The following is a 16,938-nucleotide window of genomic DNA, read 5'->3' as shown; positions in this document are numbered from 1 at the left end:
AAAAAAAAAAAAAAAATCCAGTCCTCCCACAGGTCAGCATTCCTGATCTTGCTGGATGACAGACTCAGATGATTTCCTCGAGAGCTAGATGGGAACCACGGCAGGGCAGTACCCTCAACAGGACAGGGTCCTTTTCCTCCAAGTATGTCTCATCATACTTTATTTATTTATTTATTTTTGAGACAGAATCTCACTCTGTCACCCTGCATAGAGTGCTGTAGCATCATAGCTCACAGCAATTTCAAACTCCTGGGTTCCAGTGATCCTCTTGCCTCAGCCTCCAGAGTAGGTAGGTCTATAGGCATCTGCCACTAGGCCCAGCTAGTTTTTCTATTTTTAGTAGAGGCAACATCTCATTCTTGCTCATGCTGGTCTCAAGCTCCTGAGCTCAAACAGTCCACCCACCTCAGCATGAGCCACAGCACCCAGCCTTCATCATACTTTCTAGATACAGAAAGGCGAGGAAACAACTATCCCCTTTTGCAACCTTTTAGTTCCACCTCTAGGTTTAGAACTTGCTGCTTCTACATCTTAAAGAGTTGGGGCTCTGCATAATTCTGTCTGGTTTTGAATCATTCACCATGTGATTTTATGCAAGTTACTTAAATTCTTTTAAGTCGCCTTATGTATAGAGGGCACATACTTTATCCACCTCACTAGGGTAGTGTAAGCATCCAGCTAGTTAATTAATATAAAAGGCTCAGCAATAGCACTTAGGGCAAAGTAAATATTCAATAAATGTTCAAGGTCACTTACTTCCTACAAGTTCCTGACAGCTACAGAGCTGCATGCACATGGCTCCTGTCCTTATGAAACCTTCATCTGCTAGGGCAGAGGGCACCAATGTGCAATTACAACATAGTGACTGTTATGATAGGAGAAATGCATGCTGATAAAGGAGCCCTAGCTGGGGTGCTTAATAGCAGAAATCAGGGAAATCCCATGACAGCAATTGTAAAAAGCTAAGTTCTAAAGGGTACTAAATCCCTACCTGAAACGCATGCTTAGGGTTTGTGTGTCAGTATTATCTACAGCCAGGGCAAGCAAAACACTTGGCAGACTGGAGGCTTCTGCATGACGTAGGGGTGGGGTGGCAGTACAGGAGGCTTTAGATCACTATTGTAATTTCAGAGAAAACCCAGGTGTGTAAGTTGGAAGGCGAGAAGTATAGGGGAGACAAATCTCACTGCCTGAGAGCTAGATCATACCTACCAGGGCCTGACAAGGAAGCTATTTCTCTTATCAGAGCAGAGAATTATTCCAGTAACTCTAAACATGCTTTCTCCAGCATTCAAACTGTGAAACTAGTACCTTGAAATCACCTTATCTCCAGAAAAGATTCAAAGGAACATTTTCCTCACAAACAGCCAAACAAGGAAATCCCTGGGTAAATTTTCTTAAATCATTTTCTTATGGACTGAATCGTGGCCCCTGGAATGCATAAAACGAAGCCCTAAGTCCCAGTACCTCAAAATGTGACTACATTTGAAAAGAGGACCTTTAAAGAGGTAAATAAGGTAAAATGAGGCTGGAAGGGTAGCTCTAATCCAATATGACTCGTGTCCTTTTAACAGGTAAAGATTTGGATGCAGATAGGTATAGAGGAAAGAGCACAAGAATAAAAGGAAGACGACAATCATCTACAAGGAGAGAGGCCTCAGATAAAAACAACCCTGCTGAAAACTTGATCATGAATTTCCAGCCTCCAGAACTGTGAGACATGCATTTCTATTGTTAAAGCATCCCGGTCTGTGATACTTTGTTACAGCAGCCCCAGGAGACTAATGTACATCTTATCTATTGGACCAACCACTCTTCCTTCTCAGAATTCTAGGGTACTTGGTAGAAATAGTGAAGTATGTAACTGCAGTTACATTTTTGAGTCACTCTTCTACAGAAAAGAATGGTGGGTCAGTAACAACCTACAGTTACTTTCCAGGGGTCTGTAATGTGCATACAACAATCTGACATTAAGTTTTTGAACTCATCCTAGAAAAAGTGCTATATACCAATATCATTGCTGAATATTACTAGGATCACCTTTGAAGTACTCCCCTTGGGGAATTACGCACTGGCACCAGCACCTAGTCAACCCTTTAAAGCAATTTTGGAACTCCTTTTCTGGAATGACCATCAAAGCTGTTGTCATACAGCATGTAAAAACATGCAACAACAATAAGGATTGCCATGCAGCAAGATATCATCACAGGTTGATACAAATGCAGCAGTGAGATACTGATATACCAAGGTCATGAAACCCGACTGAGTTGTTGGTATGGTGCTGCCAACATGCACACATGGTAGCAAGTTTGAAAACTTAATTGTCAGACCTCATATTATGACTGCTGTGATGGTCATTCTAAAAAAAAAGAGTTCCAAAATTGCTCTAAAGGGTGAACTAGGTGTTAGTGTCAATGCATAGTTTGTCATGAGAAGAACTCCAAAGGTGACCACAGTGATATTTAGCAACGAGGTATGTAGGACTTTTTCTAGGATGAGTTTGTGAACTTAATTGTCAGACCTCATATACAGTAAATACTGGCTCTAGACTAAAACAACTGGGCCACAGGTACTAACCTTTTTTAAAAACACACAACAGATGCTCTCCTAGTACTGAAGGACTACCAAATTATCCCCATTCCCTTTGTAAAACCAGCTAAGGGATGCTGTGGCACTGTGGGTACTCCTGGCTGGATCAGCTGTGCACATGGCATCCCATGCTTGCCCAGAGTCACCTGTGTCCATCCCCACTCTGATTATGCCAATTGTACATACTAGGATAGCTAACCTGACCAGTAAAATGTACATTACCCATGAAATAGAAATATGAGTAAAAAGAAAACTAAGAAAACTTAGTTTCTAAGAAAACTAAGATGAATGCTTGGAAAGCTTCTATAAGAGCCAACTGACAATTAAAATTGACAGTTTAAGAAACTGTTGTCAAAATAGGTGTGGACATAATTATAAAAGACTGAAAAGTCATAAAAATGTAGTATCTTGCACTCAGTTTGCTTTGCAAATATCCTTGCTCCATTTTGAAGAAACAAACACTAGAATACACACACACACACACACTCACACACACATGATGGTATCACTATATATCAATGTACTTATGGAAGGTCATGACCTGAGAAACTCAAGCCAAGTTGGTCAAGAGAACATCTAATCTAGAGTGCAGGTTGGGGTGATGAATAAAATACAAATAAGTTAAAAAGCACTACTGAACTCAGAGTAGCTTTTGGTCATCAAACTTTGATTGTGATCCAAGTCACTACTTGAAAACTGGGTAAAATGTCTCAGCTCCCCTGAACCAGTCCTTTTGTATCCACACAACAGCTTAACCATGGGCCTCAGCCACAGTAATTATGGTGTTAATTATCATTGTTTTTGCTCTTAGCACAACTATTGCTACCAAGTGGACACTCAAAGTCCAACCACCATCAGGTGTTTTGGAGGGGTGGGGGCAGACATGAAAAAAGTATTTTGCTATTTAAAAACAGTCCACCCACGATTGTAAGAGGGACTTTACCTAACAAATGCAATCAGTGTAACCTGGTTTCTTGTACCGTCGATGAATCCCCAACAATAAAAAAAAAAAAAAAAAAGAATTTAAATTAAAAAATAAAATGGAAAATCTAAAAAAAATAAAAAAAGAGTCCACAAATTAAAACTCAAATGACTGGTAATCACTTTTTTAAAAAAACTGACCAGAGAAACAACACAATGTTCTGGAGCCACAGAATCTGCCCACCAAGAAAGGAAAGAAAGAGACCCAAGAGCACTGGCAGTTAGGGCCAAGGCCAAAGCCATCATCGTACTTTGAGGCCACCCAAATATTTACTCTTTCCACCTTTCCAGAAAACAGAGACTGCTTTAAAAAAAAAAAAAAAATGCAAGTCAGACTGAATTTGCTTAATGGAAAACACATTCTTAAGAAATGTTTTTAGACAGGATATTGGATCAATATTTAAAACACAATCTAACTAACACCTCCCTTTTGAAGAGATACCATGCTTTTAACGCGAGATGAGAAACGATTGATTTACCCTCCAGTTTTTAGGTGAGCAAACAAGATTGCAGACCCCTAGGACACCCCGAACACATGCACCTTTAAATGTAGCAAGGGGACAACAGCCTCCAGGAGTACACGGCAGCCTCTCCTCTGGGTAAAACAACTGAAGACCCAGCTTAACAGCTGAATCAGGTAACAGCTGAACCAGAACAGAATTCATAGGAAATAACGGCTCATTGAAACAAACAAAAAATCAATTGTAGTTGGGGAACAACAGTTGGTAAAGAAAACCCTGTGCTTCTATATCCCCAATTTTGGAAGAACTCAAGACCCCTCTTTATGATGAAATGTTTACTCAAGCACACCTCCCCAGGGTTCCTGGCCACTGGGGTACAGCTATTTGGCAGCTATCAATCAAAACATTACAAAAGAACTGTGGCACAGAACCAGGCCTTTGTACAGTCACAGGAACAGGGTCAGGGTGCTGCTGAGATTCCTCAACACTTGTTGAGGACCAGCAGCAGCCTGTCAGGTCGAGCAGCGCGTTTTTGTGTCATCTTCTAGATGTTCTGATGTGAAGAGTCACTGCTGTGGAACTTCCACCCAGCTATACATTACCACGTGCAGACCAGGATGTCTTCGGTGAGCAAATCAAAGCTTAGTGACATGCATCATTTTATGCATTACTGGAAGAGACTGTTACTAGAGAATTCTGAAATAAAATCCTTTATAAGGTAAGATAATGTTGCAATAAAAATACACACCAGGAATAACACACACCTTGCTGCCTTTGTGAGTGAACATGTGTGTGCCAGAGTCTCTCCCTGCGAGGCACCCTGTGTGGGAGCCTGCCATGTTGTCCATGTTCCTGTCTGAGTGTTTCAGATCATGAGCCTGAGTGGGGGGCCCAATGTGGACTTCCCACTCCTCAGCTGCCTATGTGTGAAAGGCGGAATTGTCGATGTTCAGCCAAATGTCACTATGTTACCACACTCCTTCCTCTCAGATGCCAAGCTCCCTCTAGACCAGCTCCCTCCCAAGCCCAGGGCTTGGTCCTGTCCCCTCATCCTTCCCCAGTGCTGAGGTCTCCACATGCCTGCAGAGCCGAGCACACAGCTACCAAATCCCTGTGACTTCAGGTCCCTGAGCAAACTTCACGTCCTTCCTCATAACCATGCATCGCCCTGGTAAGTCCCTCTCCAAAATGTGTGTCCACGCAAGAGGATGCAGCTCCCTGACCGTGGGGCAGGATTTCCTCATGCCTCTCAGCTCATCAGGTAGTGAATACAAAGTAGGTGCCCCTCCAGCTGAATCTATGTAAACGTCTCTCATAGAAATAACTACCGAAGTCCCCAAAGCATGCCCTGGTTCTATAGGTCACGGATACTAAAAGGCATATGAGATCTTGTCAAATGCCCCATCTGCAGAGGGCAGACACAGCTTCTTACTCCATCTGCCATGGACCCCAGGCCCTATCCTGCCCAGAGTCCAGAGCACAGCAGTAGCAGAGAGGTAAGGTCAGCCAGCTATGTCCTGCTGACATGCTACGGGGTACAGCGTTTTAGCCCCAGGATTTCTTACATGCCTCTGTGTCTGTCTTCTATGAATCTCCTGTTTGGCATTTCAAACAAGCCAGCTGCTGAACCATCACACCATCCAAAACATGGTCAAGTCTTGCCAGTTTTTATCTCTGAATGACTTCCTATCTGTACACCCTTCCCCAGGTCCTCAGACACCATCCCTGTTAGGCTGATCTAGCAACAGCCTCTTCACTCAACTCCTAGGACCCACTCTGCATGGCCCCCAGCAGCCAGAACACCTGGAAAGAAGTCACTTCATCAACCTCTGCTTCTAAACCTCCTACTGTTGAAAGAAAAGCCTGGGAGTCCCTCCACGTCACCAAGGACTTTGTTCTACAATTTATCACCAGATCCTCACCCAGAACCAGTGAGGTTATCTGTTGAGTGAATGAATGAATGGATGAATCAATGAATAAGAAAGGAATTGATATCCCCAGGGAGAATCAACAATCAACATTATCAAACCCCCAAAGAACCTTGAAATCAGACTCTAAGTGGGCCTGGGTTTTTCTTTTTCTGTTTGTTTGTTGTTGTTTTGACTGCAGTGGAGTTATCATAGCTCACAGCAACCTCAAACTTCTGGGCTCAAGCCATCCTCCTGTCTCAACCTCCCAAAGTGCTAGGATTACAGGCATGGGCCACTGTGCCTGGCCAGGCCCAGCTTTCTTACAAAACAAAAGCAAGACCTTTCCCTTTAGTGAAGTGAAGCCTGAGTCCTGCCCATGCTAGGCCTTCCCTTCATTCTCGTCATCTTTTCTTAGGGATCCACAACAGTTTTCTTAGTGACCACCTTTCTGTCTGGAAATAACCCAGAGCTCCTAGGCTCAAAAAACTGGAACTTGGCCTTGGATTCAGGCCCAAGGTCACAGACCTATGTTTGAGGGGCTGGGTGGAGAAGCCCTGACCCTTCTGGCCCTGAGCCCCATCCTTTGCAGGAACAAAAGCAGGAAGGAAGCAGAGACCTCCAGAGGCCTGACACAGTCCCAGGGGTTGTGGTGAAGCCCTGCTCCTCCCCAACACCCTAATACCTGGCCAGCCAAGGACCCGAGACAGGGAGGAAACTTGGGCGGGCTGGGAATTGGAGACAGAGGAAGGACATGGAGTTTGGGGAAAGACACACCTGATCCCTTCACTTTGAAATCTGACAAATGCCTGGCTTCAAATCCTGACTTCAACATCTCTATTTCTGAAGGCCCCATGGATGCCATTTAGTCTCTCTGAGCCTCAGTTTCCACAGCTGTCAGAACAGATTTCACGATTTCTACTTTAAGAGGACAGCTGGTTATTTTGCTCCCAGATGTTATATCTGGTTGCATCCACCCACTCTTCAGTCTCCCAGGATGGGTTTATTCATATGAGAAAAACACAACCCTCTATCAATCACACTCTGTGACTTGCCCCCCAAATGTAGTTTATCAGACTATTTTGATATTGAGCTATATAAACTGATCTACACTTACTCAACTCTGTTAAGTGACAGGGTCAAGCTGATTCCTGAATTTAGCTTATGTATGTATACAGCAGACATTCAATACATATTTTTTAATGAATGAATCTAATGACAAGGTGGGTGATGCCTATATTGATCCTACTAATCAAGTCTAATGAACTAAAATCTCTTCCTTCACTGGCAGTGCGTGTTGCTAGGCATTAATCCACCTTATGCTTTGATACTGCAGACACGTGGCAAGAAAACGGATTTAAACCATTACAGGGCTAAAGACTTTGACACTCAAGTTCCCTTCTGATGTAAGCTACAGGGAGAAGGAGCAACTGGGATGTTAAATCTCCTTATTTCTTCTGGAGATTATTTGTCAGCTCCCTCAGGGTTTATCCATGTACTTTTAGTTACCAAAGGGGCTTTTCAAGATAGAATGACTCCCCAGCAGAAAAGTAAGTAAATAAAAAGTAAAAATTAACCAATCTTCATTCCAGATGTGGATGTCACCAAATGTAGCATATTTAGCAGAAGTATTCCTCTTTTAGTCTTGCTCTATAAATACTCCATGAACACTGCACAGAAAGGAAAACCGAGAGCCAGCTATGCCCTTTGCAAAAGAATTGCCCAAGGGTATCTTTACAATGCCTTTACGATGGATTTAATTTAAGAAACTGACTGGCACACAATTTGGCAAATGCTCTTGATGAGGCAGAGTATGGGGATGCCAACCAAGAGACATAATAAAGGTGAGTGCTTACAAAACATAGCACATCGACAAAGAACCTGGGCCTAAAATCAGAAGGTCTGAATCCTAGTCCCAGCTGAGTCACAGAGGCAAGTCATTTACCTTCTATGGTTTTAGTTTCCTTACACAGAGCTGGAGAATCATAATTAAAAGCATTATCTACTTGCCAGAGTTACTGGGAAAATCAAAGGAATGTGAAAGCTGTTAGAAAATGCAAAGGCCTATGCAGAAGTCAGGGGATTCTTCTATTACATGTACACACGCATGCAAATAGGAGCCACCTGGAAAATTACCTTCCTCCACCGTTACTCACACTAGATGCTATTTCCTCTTACTAATATAGGGAACAAATGGAATGTGAGAGATTTCTGTGAATCAGGAGGAACACGCAGCTCTTGGAGAACGGGCGCTGTTGTCACTGAGGACACACGATCCATCCTGTGACAGCTTTTGGTACCCAAGGACAGTCACACAGGCAAATGCACCCATCCAGCTCTGCAGGGGATCAGGCCCTAAGCCTATTATTTCATGTTTACCAGATACTAAAAATGTTCTAGGAATGTCCAGAATACTGAATGCATTGTAACCAGGCAAAAGGAATCACCAACCCACAGGACAACACATGTGGCCAACGGACGTGCAGGTCACCTTCCCAGTCACTTACATGGACTCCCTTCTATGCCCTAGTAGGTTGGGCAAGCTTTTCCTGCACTCTTATCTGAAGACAGCAGTTAAATGTCTTCAACAAATCATCACCAGTAGGAAATCCAAAGAAGAAAACACAGGACAACCCTAACAAGTCCACACTGGAAAAGAGCTGTTAGCGCACTCTCTCTCAGCGTGCTGCAGGGTGGAGCCAACTCTGAAGCTGGCTGTTTTTGCTCTCTCTCCCATTTTCTACCCCCCACACTCAAATGTCCTAGAAGCTAAATAAGCCTCTCAAACCCCAGCCAGAAAGAACTTTACAGGGTTAAATAACTATAGGGATGATCAAAACAGTCACAAGGTAAACAAAGTACAATTGTTCCTTGAGATCTGCAGGGGACTGGTTCCAGGTCCCCCAGCCATACCAAAATCCAGATGCTCAAGTCCCCAATGTATTGGATTTGAATATAACCTACACACATCCTCCTGAATGGTTCAAACCAAATCTAGATTGCTTATAATGCCATATATTATAAATGCCACGTAAATATTGTAAACCATACATTGCTCATATTGTACGGTTTAGAGCAATGGTTCCTGATGCTCCAGCCCTTTAATACAGTTCCTGTGGGTCATGACCCAGAGGTTGAGAACTGCTGGTTTTGAGAATGATGACAAAAAAAAAGTCTGTACATCTTTAGTACAGATGCAAGCATCCCTTTTTTCCCCCGGATATTTTTTATCCACAGTTGGTTGAATCCACAGATAAGGAGGGCCAAGCATACCTGGAAAGCTCTGCATGAATTCCCCGACCTTGCCAGAAAAGCCAGTATGAGGGGGAGGGGTTTTAAAGAGAAACCCAGAAGGACAGCTGATTGCATAATACCTAGCACAATGGTTCCCAAACTTTAGTATGCATCAGAATCACTCAGAGGGTGTGTTAAAACACAGAAACCCAGAGTTTCTGGGTCAGTGGCTAATGCTACTGGTTCAGGGGAACACACTTGAAAAACTACTGACATAGTAAATGAGCAAGGGCTGCCCAGTCAGTCCCACTGGCACAACTTTTGATCCTAATCCCTCCCTCCCTCCACAAATTGAGCCACTAGAAAACTCATGATGGGAATTAAACAGCCATGCCCCTCCTCTCCTCTTCCCTCCTCTTTCCCCATTCATACACCATGCTGCTATGGATAAAGAGGACAATTCTCAAGCCATTTCTCCTAAATATCTCCCAGGGCTAAGTCCAGCTCTCACCTGTGCACCAGATAATTTTGCAAAAGGAGCGCATTAGGATGCAAAACAGAGGACACAGCAGCGCAGGCCGAGCGCGCAAGGGTCCCCTTGGTCCAGTTCTCTGAAACAGTGTACAATCCTCTCTTCTCAGTGACAAGAGAGTGCCACTGGGTCAGTGCCAGGAAACGCTGTGACCCGATTTTCTCCTCACTAATGCAGCCTGATGATCTGCCAATAAGTACTATGATTTCCCGCTGAGAGTTCACTTCATGACACCAACTTGCTGCCCTGCCAGCCTCACCAACGTGCAAAGGAAAGCAGAAAGTAGCCATAAACACTGCACCTCTGGGGGTGGCAGGGCAAGATCTCTCCAGACCATGATCACAGCACTCAGGACCTGGAAGGGACCATGACAAATATTTCTTTCCTTCCCAAAGCTTTGCATTATACAGTACACTATTTTACCAATAGCAGTAGTTACTGCCACAATAATATCATTTTGTTTTATGGGAGGGTTAACAGAAGTTCCTACAGAGAGCAGTGTTGTGAATAATGTAAACACTCTGTGCCTATCCTACAAGTCTTTTCTTTTTATGTTCAAATCGGAAAATCTGGCCAATGTCCTCTCTCTCTCTCACACACACACACACACACACACGTCTGCCTGGCCTTTTCTGGCTATGGGACAGAAGTTACACACAATTTGGACTGCAATTGTGAGACTGAAAACTGACTTATGGTTAAATAAGGAAAAAGAATGAAGAGTGATTCATTCACAGTGTCTGTGTTTGCAAATACCTGGCCTTTAAGATGATTTTACGTAGACAGATAGGCATATTTAAGGGAACAAATGTGATTTTCCCTCTCATTAATAAAAAAAAATCCAATTAACTTTTTCACATGCAAAACTGTGCACCACTTTCCAGGCTCTGAGTGCCTTATTTGGAATAAATCCTATGAAGTCTTGTGAGCGAGACAACATTCTTCAACCTCCAGCCTACCGAACACCAACAACACAACGTCTACTTACCCCCAAATCATGAAGCAATCTCAGATATCATACACCCAAGACAGGTGCCACCAGCTCAAACAGTTGTATTCACTAAATTCTAGGGCAGAAAAGCCCACTCGCAGGTGATAATGTTGTTTGGGTCCTCAAGAACACTGATTAAATACTCTTGCCTCCTCCCTACTCCCCTCATTTATATCCTCAGATGAGGTGACCCAAAAGCTGCCTTCTCGCCCAACCCCTTGGTAGCTCCTGTCCTCACCTGTTTTCCAGGAGGGTCATGCACACCACCTCTCGCACCCCAGGGTTGTTGGCCTTCTCCACCGAGCATCCCTGCAAGTTCCAGGTGGCCAGCCTCAGCACAGGCCGCCCATCCCGCGTGCCTCCAAAGGCCTCCACTGAAGGCCGAGTGGAGATAATCTGTGTGGGCCCTCCGGGGGGCAGGTCCAGGTCCTCACTCTGGAGGCTCAGTGAGGTGGGGCTGGGATGAGGCTTGGCAGTGAAGGTTAGGCCCCCGTTAGTGTGGGTCGATGGGGGCCTGGACTTCTCCGCAAACACCTGGTGCCGTATTCTGTCCACAAAGGCGGCACTGATCCCATCCATCCTCACCAGGTCCTCCACACTGCGAAAGGGCCCGTGCTCGCGGCGGAAGTCCACGATGCTAAGGGCCATCTTCTCCGAGAGGCCTCGCACACTCATGAGCTGAGCCGGAGTGGCCGTGTTGATGTTGACACGTGGGGTGAGGGGCACCGCGGAGGCCAGGTGGTGAGGCTGCTGCTCTGCCAGCAGGTCTCTCCGCAGGGAGCTGGGGGAATGCTGTGCAGAGCTGCCTTTGCTGCTCACGCAGATCTCAAACTTGACCTGCTCAAGCTTCGTGGCGCCCACTCCGCTTACCAGAGCCAGGTCTTCCACCTTTTTGAAGCCACCTATGTACTCTCGGTACTCCACAATGCTGCGGGCCACAGCACGGGTCACCCCCGGCAGGGTCATCAGCTCCTCTTCCGTGGCGGTGTTGATGTTGAGGCGCTCCTGATTCACCAGGATATTGCTGAAGTTACAGGCTGCGCTGAACTTGCGACTATGGGACAGGTCTGAGGGGTCCCTGGGGATGGAGCGGTGGCAGCCCAGGGTGCTCCCCATGGTTGGCCAGGATCAGGGGTCCAGGAGGGCCTCACCCTGAGGAACTCGTGGCCAGGGAGGAAGCCCAAGGTATCTTAGAAGCACAGAAGAATGGAAGGTGCAGGATTCAGGGGCTGAAGTCACCACAAACACCCAGCAAATCCATGCTCAGAGTGTCCAAAATTACCTTTCACTTGGCTACCTAGAAAGGAAATTAATAAACACACGCAGAGTGAATTAATCAATTTGCGTTAGCACTCCCTACCTAGTACTGGAGTTAGCAGCCACAAGTTCAGTTCGGGGCCGGTGGCTGCCCATGAACCCCTGAAAATACAAACCATAGGGAAGCTGTGCCCATGTGGAATTTCCCCTGGGACCTCCGGTTTTTATCACATTGGGGTCCAAAAAGGCTATGAGCTGCTTCTCTGGGGAGGAGACCTATCCCTGTCAGCCTCACGCCTCTCCTCCTGCCATCTCTCAACTCTGGCAGCGCTGGGGTCATCTCCCTACTTCAGTCACCAGCACCCGAGCTCGGGAAGATCTGAGGGAGCAAATGGCCCCCACCCAACCCGCGCCTGACACTCAGCGCCACCTGCAACTTGGCTACTCCGTGCTCCCCGATGCGGGCACCGAGGAGGGGTTATCGACCCCCACCCGACACGCCGCAGGTCCCCGCACCCCACCTCTTGTCCGCTCTGCCGGGACGTCAGTCCCTCTTCCACCTACGGTTCAGAAGCCCGAGCCGCGTGGGCCCACTGCCTCCGGCCCTGCAGCGCCTGCGGGTGCGGGTCAGCGGTCAGGCCGCCAGAAGCCTCCCGCGCCGCCTCGGTCCGCGTGTCCCGGCTCTTTCTGCGGGAGAAACTCAGTGTCGCTCTCCCAGAGCGGGCAGAAGCTTCAGGACTGTTCGGTGGCGGCGGCAGCGGCGGCGAAATCCGACCGCCCTGGCTGCACCAAGACTTGAGACTGCACCAGGACTTGCAGCGTCGCCGCCGCTGCGTTTATACAGGCAAAAAGTCCTGCGCCCAACTCGGCAGCGAGGTCAGCCACAGTGCGCCCAGATTCAGCACTAGCGCCACGGCCCCAGCTCGTTGTAGGTGTCAAAGCCAAAGTCCTGGCCGCGCCGCCCGCGCCTCTGCAAGCACGACGGCCACGCCTCCTCCGCGCGGCAACTCCTCCCGGGACTCCGGAGGGCACGTGGGGGCGGGGCCTGGCGCAAGTGGGTGGAGAGCGGAACCCCGGAGCGTCAGGCGGGGCCATAGAGTGTGGGGGCGGGGCCAAGACCAAGTGGGTGGAGAGCAAACCCCAGAGCGCGGGGGCGAGGCCTTGGGCTGTGGGGCGGGGCTTAGGGACTGAAGGGGTGGGGCCGGCGCCGCGACCGCCGGTGGGTCAGCGGGAGGCGGTCCTCTGCTAACCCCAACCAGGGTTGCCGCTGGGAGCTTAGGGATGGTTGTGCAGGCAAGAGATTGTTAACATAGCCAGAGGCTGCTTTTTGTGCGTCTTTGGGGCCGGGGAAGGAAGGCCCCCGCCATCCCTGTGAGGGAGACATCCCTTTGGATACCATCCAAAGTCTCCCATTCTTGCAGCACCTTCCAAAGGAGATTGAGATCTTAATTTCTACCCCCACTTTAGCCTTCTGCTTTTCTTGCACTAGCATATTACCTTTGCTCTACTCCAGTGTTTTTAACTTTTTTTTTTTTGCAGTTTTTGGCCAGGGCTGGGTTTGAACCCGCCACCTTCGGCATATGGGGTTGGTGTCTTACTCCTTTGAGCCACAGCGCTGCCCTGTTTTTAACCTTTTTATCTCACTCACACTTGAACGAACCTGGTTAACCTTCCGAGGCACACTTAAATTATGTTGATCAAAAAAAAAAAAAAGAATAAAGAAAAAGAATATACTTTACTGTGTTTTGAACTTCTTTTGAAGATAATTTAATTAATGATCTTTAAAATTTTTAGCGGCACACTGGTTGAAATATGCAGAGAGATGTCCACTACTAACACCAGCGACTCACTGGTGTTCTCCGAGAAGAGGACACGTACCAGCCTCTTGTGTGTTCACATAGGTCAAATACAGGGTTGCCGCTTTGCTCAGTTAGGGCTCTAAGTAAATACTCATTTGTTTCTGTTAAGCATTAATTCTAATCATTACAAAGGACGGAAATACTATTAGGAAATGGAGGCTGTTTCTCAAAACTCGGAACGGCTTTCATATTTCACTGCTAAATGACAAAGTAGTTAAAGGTTAAGGAGCTTGCTGCATTTCAGGGCATGTTCAGAGCTGGAGTATTCGACGAAACAAACCGTGCAGTGATACTGTGTAATACTTTGATCCTGGCTGTTCAGTGTTCTCTGAAGTTTCATCCCCAACCAATGTGACCAATGCATCTTATTTCAGTTCCAGGGCTGGGTCAGCAAAAATAGTAACGCAGGGAAGGCAGAAGGTAAATTGGACATGAAATGAGTGGCAGCCCCGGCTTGGCAAAATGGTACCTCTTTTTTGAGGAACATTCTCTATCTGTATCTGTTTTCCTGCATTAGTCAGGAAAACCAAGTCAAGCTTGCTTGTACAAAAAAAAGAGGATTTCCTAGTTCCCTGTGCAAAAGTTAAGGACTAGATCTAACAGCCCACACAATGTCATCAAGACTTAGTTTGACTCCCTCCACCTCTGGCTCCACTGTCCTCTTTGGTGGCTTCATTTTCAAGTATCCTGTTCTCACCTGATTGCAAGCAGCACCCTCCCCACCATTATTCTCTCCCGCCCAAGTACTAGGCTACATTATGCCACTCCCTGAAGTCCTGTTGTGGTTAATAGCAAAAAAATGTTTAAGAGAAGCAAGAAACTTAGAGGAGAGAAAAGTCTTTGTTCAGCAGAGTGCCTTGTTGGGTAGTGTGGCTGTGGAATGATGGATCAGGGGCATGGTCACGTGGCCTAGAAGCTTAAAAATCATACATTTTGTCATCCAAACAAGGACATTTTGGAAGTTAAAAAGAGACACTTATTAAATTCACTGGAACAACAGAAATAATCTGATTTTATTCTCCATAAACATAAGCATACAAGGCTCTCCTTGATAGAAATGCCAACAGACCAATGTGTGTTTTTTAAAAAAAAAAAAAGCTCAAAACACAAAAACATACAATGAAATGGCTAACTTTAAAATGACTGATCTGATCAAATGTTGGTGAGGGTATAGAGCAACTGAAACTCCCATAGATTGCTGGGAGAGGTGTAAGACAATACAAGCACTTTGGAAATCATTTTGGCAGTTTCTTAAAAAGTTAAACATAACACCTACCATATAACTCAACCATTATGAGTATTTACTGTAGAGAAAAGAAGGCATGAAACCCAGAGACTTGAATGTGGATGTTCATAGGAGCTTTATTTGCTACAGCAAAAAACCAAAAAACAAAATAAAACAAAACAAAACCCCCAGATCCATCAGTACATGGATGAATAAACAAATTGTATTATACCCATATAATAAAATGATATTCATGCATTAATGTACACAACTATGATTTAATAATAAAAAAATGGTACTCAGCAACAGAGATGAATAAACTATTAATATGCATAGAAATATTGAAAAAAAATCTAAAAATCATTATACTGAGTAAAAGAAGCCAGGCCAAAAAAAAAAAAAAGAGAGAGAGAGAGAGAGAACATATTGTTTAATTCCATTTCTATAAAACATTAGAAAATACAAACTAATATATACAGAGAGAGGAAGCAGATCAGTGGTTGCCTGGGGTTGGGACAGAGGAAGGAATGGATTAAAAAGGACACAAAGAAATTTGGGGAGTTGATGGGAGTGTTGTTTAAGAGGTGATGGGTTCATGGGTATAACAAAACTGGTAGAGTGGGCTCAGCGCCTATAGCTCAACTGGCTAAGGCTCTAGCCACGTACACCTAAGGTGGCGGGTTCGAATCCAGCCCGGACCTGCCAAACAACAATGACGGCTGCAACCAAAAATAGCCAGGCGTTGTGGCGGGCGCCTGTGGTCCCAGCAACTTGGGAGGCGGAGGCAGGAGACTCGCTTGAGCCCAGGAGTTGGAGGTTGCTGTGAGCTGTAATGTCACGGCACTCTACCCAGGGGGACAGCTTGAGGCTCTGTCTCAAAAAAAAACTGGTAGAATGGCCTACTTTAAATACGTGTAGTTTAGTATACTTGAATTACACCTCAATAAATTAAAAATTCTTTTAAAAAAATTTTTAAATGCTTTTTGGAAGCAGCTTTAGGTGATCTGTGAAAATGGTTCCTGGTTCACTATTCACTTGACCCAGAAAATCCCACAAAGTCATCTAAGCCAAGAGGTTCAAATCTGCATGTACACTTTAAGGACACATGTGAAACTGCCCAGGCCATCAAGGTCAAAGTCATGCAAGTCAAGAGGTTCAAATATTCCTGTTTATTTTAAGAACACATGTGAAACTGCCCATGCATTATCATATGCATATGTGAAAAGCTATCAAGTATCTGAAGGATGTCACTTCAAAGAAACAATGTGTACCATTCTGATGTTGCAATGGTGGAGTTGATAGGTATGCCCAGGCCAAACAGTGAGGCTGGACACAGGATCAGTGGCCCAAAAACAGTGCTGAATTTTTGCTGCATGTGCTTAAAAATTCAGAGAGTGTTTAGATGTAGATTTTCTGGTCATTGAGCACATCCAGGTGAACAAAGCACCCAAGATGCATTGCCGAACTTACAGAGCTCATGGTCGTATTAACCCATCCATGAGCTTCCACTGCCGCATCCAGATGGTCCTTATTGAAAAGGAACAGATTATTCCCAAACCAGAAGAGGAGGTAGCACCAAAGAAAAAGATATCCCAGAAGAAACTGAAAAAACAAAAGCTTATATGGTAATAGATGCAACATAAAAGAAATGCAAATAACAGCAAAAGGAAAAAATAAAGAAATAAATAAAATAAAAAATGCTCTTTGACCTTTAAAAAAAAAAAAAGGATATTTGGGGGATTGAGGTAGATGATCCAGGGTGGAGAAGAGGAGGTTGAAGAGAGTGAAGGGTCCCCAAAGAAGTTGAGCCAGCGGGAAATAGAAGAGAGACCAGTGAACATTCCCCAGTTTCAGTCTGAGGGCCCAGGAAAGGGGTTCCCAAAGCGGGTATCCAATAGTCTA

General features: G+C 45.5%; 1 protein-coding gene across 1 annotated transcript in view; it reads right to left on the bottom strand.

Moving 5' to 3' along the window:
- EEPD1 (endonuclease/exonuclease/phosphatase family domain containing 1) overlaps window positions 1-12,875 on the bottom strand; it is a 113,252-nt gene extending 100,377 nt beyond the window's left edge. The window contains exons 1-2 of the mRNA XM_003788586.3: window positions 12,474-12,875; window positions 10,934-11,992 (exon numbers count right to left, since the gene is read on the bottom strand). Of these exons, the coding sequence (XP_003788634.1) occupies window positions 10,934-11,811 (878 nt within the window). The 5' untranslated portion in view covers window positions 11,812-11,992; window positions 12,474-12,875. The remainder of the gene's footprint in view (window positions 1-10,933; window positions 11,993-12,473) is intronic.
- Between the last annotated feature and the right edge of the window lie 4,063 nt (window positions 12,876-16,938).

Source organism: Otolemur garnettii, unplaced genomic scaffold (assembly GCF_000181295.1).
Source record: "Otolemur garnettii isolate 467f Iridium unplaced genomic scaffold, OtoGar3 scaffold00028, whole genome shotgun sequence".
NCBI lineage: Eukaryota > Metazoa > Chordata > Mammalia > Primates > Galagidae > Otolemur > Otolemur garnettii.
The sequence above is the reverse complement of the archived record's forward strand: the minus strand, read 5'-3'. Positions and strand labels throughout refer to the sequence as shown.